Source organism: Myotis davidii, unplaced genomic scaffold (genome assembly GCF_000327345.1).
Source record: "Myotis davidii unplaced genomic scaffold, ASM32734v1 scaffold38, whole genome shotgun sequence".
NCBI lineage: Eukaryota > Metazoa > Chordata > Mammalia > Chiroptera > Vespertilionidae > Myotis > Myotis davidii.
The window spans coordinates 4,912,256-4,918,255 of record NW_006291383.1 but is presented as its reverse complement, the minus strand read 5'-3'; the positions used below and the strand labels follow the sequence as shown (position 1 = coordinate 4,918,255).

Below are 6,000 nucleotides of genomic sequence, written 5' to 3'. Positions count from 1 at the left end.
TAAAAAAATTCTAGGACTATTAATATGTTTAAAGGCACTTAAAACATTCATTTCTTTCCTTTTTGTTGTTGATCCTCACCCAAGGATATTTTTCCATTGATTTTAGAGAGAGTGGAAGGGAAGGGGAGAGACAGAGAGAGAAATATGGATATGAAAGAGACACATCAATTGGGGATCGAGCCTGCAAACGAGGCATATGCTCTTGACTGGAATCGATCCCCAGACCCTTCAGTCCCCTGGCCAACGCTCTATCCACTGAGCCAAATCAGCTAGGGCAAAAACATTCCTTTCTAATCCAACTCAAAATTCATCTCTGTCAACTACATTTTGCATGAATGTTAAAAAAAAAGTGTATAATTTTCGTGCAATTTTTCTTATAATTCAGTGATATTTACCATATACAAGGTTGAAAGTTCTGAAGGATAGAGCCCCGACTTTATGCAAAATAACCTGAAAGTGCTTTTATCACAAAAACAGGAAAGGCACTAATGGTTTGCTCTTTCACTGACAACATCTTGTAGTCTTTTAAGTAAAACATCATCATTTTCTTGACAGAGGCGTTTGGCAGGTGATTCTGCATCACCATCAATGGCTATTGCTCGCTTCTTGGTTCTCTGTTCACCTTGCCTTATCATGTTGTTGATATCTTTCAAACTCTGTGCAAAAATAGAGGACATGCATGAGCAAAGGGGAAAAGGGAACTAGCATCAAAGAACGAAGCTAACTGCTTTTTCTTGCCCTCTATCCTGCTGGGGTACAGATTATTTTTTTAAACTCAAGGTTAACTGAATAAGGGTAATTATAACTAATCTTTTCAGGAGTTTTTAAAAAAAACGATTTACCTTATAGCAGTAGTTCCCAGTGTGAACATAGAACAGATGCAGCAGAAGCATCTAGGAATATATTAGAAATGCAAATTCTCATGCCTCATCCTACTCACTCAAATGTTGGGGGGTAGGGCCTAGCAATCTGTTTCACCCCTCCAGTTGATTCTGATGCTCCCTATAGTTTGAGGTCCTCCTCTTAAAGCAGTGCTTTTGAAATTTTATGTACCTACTAATCATCTGGTGATCTTGTTAAAAATACAGACTCAGATTCAGTAGGGCTAGTGTGATGCCTGAGCTTGCATTTCTAAAATGTTCCCAAGTGATGCTGATGTTGCTGGTCTGAAATCCACACTCTCAATAGCAAGACATTACAGAAGTGTTTCCTAAAAGCTGTGCATCACAATTGTGTAGAGCTAACTGCCAAAGTTTTGTGACTCAGTAGGTCTATGGGACAGGTATCTTGTCTTCAACAAGCTCCGCAGGTGATCCTGAACCATGTTTTGAAATCATTGCCTTAGAAATCAATTGATGCCATCTTTGATTTCATGCATCTTCTAAACATCCTTATGGGAAATCGACTTCTAAGAAGAGGAAATGTAAATGTGTGAGGTGCTCTATCTCAGTGTTTTGTTTGCTAAGTATAGTAAAAACTCAACAGATGTTTGTGGAACTGAATGAGAAAGTCATGAGTTAAGGAGCTGCCCTTGTATTTGGATTGAGTTACAATCTGTCCCAGTACAATTTTTTTGCAGTTGGCAGTGATTCTGGCTTCTGGAGACATACTGAACATATCTCCTTGACAGCCCTTCAAATATAAAAAAACAGCAATCATGCCCCAGTCACATCTTCATCATGGTACAGGATAAAGAGAGATAACAGAGCTGTCGATGTAAATAAGAGGAGGCCTCTTTTCAGACTTTACTATCCTTGTTATCATCCACCAAATGAGCTTTCACTTTCAAAGCCTTTCTTTAAACTTAATGTTCCCCATTTCTGACCACTAACAGGCGTTGCATTACTGGTAGCCCCTCCTCAAGATTAAGCTTGAGCAGGAAGACACACGACTCTTCACACTGAACTCCTCCAATACCATGTCAATAGTAACGGATTAAACTAACTCAACTGAATACAATGCTCTTGTCCACAGGAAATTTGCCATAGTATCAGTTCATATTTATTAGTAGTAACTATTCAAAACAGGGAGAGCAGATTAAAAATTACTAACTGGTAATGTGAAATCCAATTTTTAACAAATGTACATAAGTTGTTTTGGAGTAAAGTTTTTGTGTACCTTACCTTAGAAGGGCTGCCATTGAACTTATACAGCAGAGCAGTCCTTGGCGTAAGGCCTGACCCATTCTTGTGTGGGGAAACATAAACAGAGTGCTGTTGGGAAATTCGGCGTGGTGAGCTGGGCTGTTGCTTAATATGTGGAAAAGGAGAGAGTGGTGGAGCTTCCATCTGAAATAACCCAAAAGTAAGTTGTTTTAAGATAAAAGTTTTCTTTCTTTTTGGAATTCAACCATATTTTTATTCTTACTGGCATCTCCTAGGTGGGAGTCAGTTATATTATAGGAACTTATTTATGGCTGAATAAAAGCAAAGAAATGATCCATTACCCTTTATTTTTCCACAATTACTAAGAGAGAAACTAAAATGTATTTTCGTGGATCTTTCAGGAAACCCTGAAGAATTCTGGGTAAGACACCAGCAACACTAAGCCAAGAGTATAGGAACCCCACATCCATTCTCAGAAAGTAGGGGCAAAAAATAATCAATGTCCTAATACTTTTAACAAAAAATCTCTCTCAACACACACATACCCACAGCCAAAGCAATAGTAGAGAGCATAAAAGAGAGGCAGAGAATTCTAGAGCCAGAAGGCTCAGTTCAACATAGAACAAGTCTGTTAATGAAATATTAAAACTTTATAATAAAACACAAAAGATTTAGGGAAAAAAAGAGAAATAGAGTTTGGTGAGCTGAGTCTGTACTTTTCTTTAATATTTGTTACAATGTTTCCTTCTCAAGAATAAAGACGGTTCCTTAATTATTACTCATTTTCATCTTGAAGCTAATAAAATTAGTTGCAATTGGCTGATGATAGAGATATTCAAGAGCGTAGCATATCATGGGAGCTAGAACTTTAGGATGAGTAGTCATGGCCTCTGAGGACAGATAGAGAGCATATTCCTTGGGAGGAATAAGAACAGAAATGTAAAGAGACAGACAGAGAAACGTACGTGGCTACTGGACGGATATAGCTTCTCTATGTCCCTTTTTCTTAAAACTAAAGTCTTATCTATTGGGAATCAAGTTGGTTTTTATACTGGTAATACTACTTTCACAAACTGGTTCGACTGCTAAAGCTAGGATTTGCATAAAAATTTCTTAGCACTGCCTCTATTTATAATTCAGGCCTATCTATATCCTTTCCTCTTTATTTCGTGAAACACATTTATTTCATTAATACAACAATAGAAATAAAAAACAAGAGAACAGTTACCATATTAAATTTTTTTTGTTTTGTTTTGCCCTAGCCAGTTTGGCTCAGTTGATAGAGTGTTGGCCTGTGGACTGCAGAGTCCTGGGTTCGATTCCGGTCAAGGGCACATGCCTGGGTTGGGGGCTCAATCCCCAGTAGGGGCTATTGCTTAATATGTGGAAAAGGAGAGAGTGGTGGAGCAGGAGGCAGCTGATCAATGATTCTCATCACTGATGTTTCTATCTCTCTCTCCCTCCCCCTTCCTCTCTGAAATCAATAAAAACATATTTAAAAAATTTTTTTTCCTGTTCCCATCTAGTCCTTGCCCATATGTATACATAATTTTTAGCAACATAATGATAGTATGGATTAAATTTCCATGTTTTCCTCTGGTCTCTGCTGTATCATAGCCTTAATCACTTTGTGATTACTAGTATATTTTGTCCTATATAATACATCAGTGAAATACTTATCTAGCAAAATAAACTCATAATAATCTAACTATGACTAAGATATTAACCCCTTCCCCAACAATTTTTTTGTTAAAAACGTTTCTTTTTCAGACTAATTTTTTTATTTTGGTTCTATATAGTATTTTTGATGCTGGTTATGAAAACAGTTTGTAACTCGTCTTCCTATAAACCATATTTTTTTACCATATTTTCTTAGTATACTCGTCGACGACTGAAAAAGAACTATTTGTGAAAACGAGTATACACGTTTCTGCCGGGGAAGGGGTTAATAAAGCAATAAAATATAAAACGTACCATATGGTCCTGATTTGACAAGTCATATTTCAATGCAAACGACTTCACTCTTCCTACATATATTGTATTGTAAAATTTGATAAGATCGCCCCTTTCCTCTCTCACTGGTGCACTGGAACAATCAGGTGTTTTTGTAACATCTTCCAAGTCTGTTAAAAGAATTCAGTGTTGTGATAAATACACTACTTTAATATGTAAGTCAATTATTTAAATTATAACTCTCTCTACAATATAAAAAAACATCAAGAAGAACATCTTTATATAAAGCAATCAATGTTTTCAGAAAAGGTCCAGAAATTTACAATTATTATGCATAAATTAAATTGAAATCTTGAGAAATACAAACATGTAAACTTAACATGGTACTCTTTTCTCTAGATACACTTTTCTTTAGATACCTTAATTTTTTTTTTAAAAAAAATTTATTGATTTGAGCCCAGCTGGTGTGACTTAGTGGTTGAGTGTGACCCATGAACCAGGGGGTCAAGGTTCAATTCCCAGTCATGGCATATGCCCAGGTTGCAGGATTGATCCCTAGTGTGGAGTGTGCGAGGCAATGGATCAATGATTCTCTCTCACCAATGACGTTTCTATCCCTCTCTCCCTCTCCCTTCTTCTCTCTGAAATCAATAAAACAGAGCTTTAAAAAAATTTATTGATTTAAGAGAAACATCAGTTTGTTGTTCCACTTATTTATGCATTCACTGGTTGATTCTTGTATGTACCCTGACCAGGGATAGAACCTACAACCTTGATGTATTATGATGATGCTCTAACCAACTCTCAGAACTCACTGTCATTGGTGGCTCTTAGAGAAGCACTAGCCTTGGGTGGGGGTTTAGCTAAAGGGCCTGCATATATTCACATTGCAGAAAGGTGGAAAGACTCTAAAAGGTAAGGCAGCCCTAGCTGGTTTGGCTCAGCGGATAGAGCGTCGGCCTGTGGACTCAAGGGTCCCAGGTTCGATTCTGGTCAAGGGCATGTACCTGGGTTGCAGGCACATCCCCAGTAAGGGGTGTGCACGAGGCAGCTGAATCGATGTTTCTCTCTCATCTATGTTTCTAACTTGCTATCCCTCTCCCTCTCCCTTCCTCTCTGTAAAAAAATCAATAAAATATATTTTAAAAAATAAATAAAAGGTAAGGCATATCCTCATAATTTAAGAAGCATGATAAATTGCTTGTGCTTATTTTTTGTGCAAATAAATGGCAGTTGATAGGTGTTCAAAGAGCCAACTTTCCCATGTACAACAGCAACGTTAGTGCTCAGTTTATAGCTAGTATCCTTAGTTGTAAAATGACAGCTTGCGCAAAAGTACTTTTCTATTTATTGATGTAACTCTGAGATAGCTTGAGACAACAGGCAAAACTGTAGTCTTTTTTGGGGGGAAGAGTATTACAAACCATTAACCATTGTTTACTTGTACATACACAAGTCATCTGCTTATAGGAGTTAAGAAAACCACTGGCAATTAAAAATAATGCAGCTTATGAAAAAAAGTTCTCATTCTTATACACTGGTCTACGAACACCGAGAACACGGATAGAAGCATGCTTCCACATTAGCAAAACCAGTAAACTCAAACATGGTCCACAGGCCAAGCAGCCAGGGAATCTTTACAGGCATCTGAGTCCCCATTTGGATGTCCTTTTCACTCTTGCTATTTTTTTCTTTTTTGCACTCTTGCTAGCTATGTGGTCAAATAACTTGAGGAAATGCTGCATATTATATCCTCCTCTTGGAAATTCAGAATACATGTTAGTATATTAAAGGCTTTGAGAAGTTTTTTCAGTTGGGAAAAAAACCACATGTTCACTTTAATTCCATATTTATCACTTTTTTTTTATGCACAGTCCCTCTTCCCCATAATACTTATTACCATCCTGGGGAACAGTGTTCCAAGGTATACTGCATAATAGAT

The 6,000-nt window shown here is 37.2% G+C and overlaps 1 protein-coding gene across 1 annotated transcript in view; it reads right to left on the bottom strand.

The window, feature by feature from the left end:
• Window positions 1-215: 215 nt before the first annotated feature.
• The window catches only part of RBL1 (retinoblastoma-like 1), a 92,860-nt gene continuing 87,075 nt past the window's right edge, over window positions 216-6,000 (bottom strand). The window contains exons 20-22 of the mRNA XM_006764615.2: window positions 4,080-4,228; window positions 2,124-2,288; window positions 216-656 (exon numbers count right to left, since the gene is read on the bottom strand). Of these exons, the coding sequence (XP_006764678.1) occupies window positions 486-656; window positions 2,124-2,288; window positions 4,080-4,228 (485 nt within the window). The 3' untranslated portion in view covers window positions 216-485. The remainder of the gene's footprint in view (window positions 657-2,123; window positions 2,289-4,079; window positions 4,229-6,000) is intronic.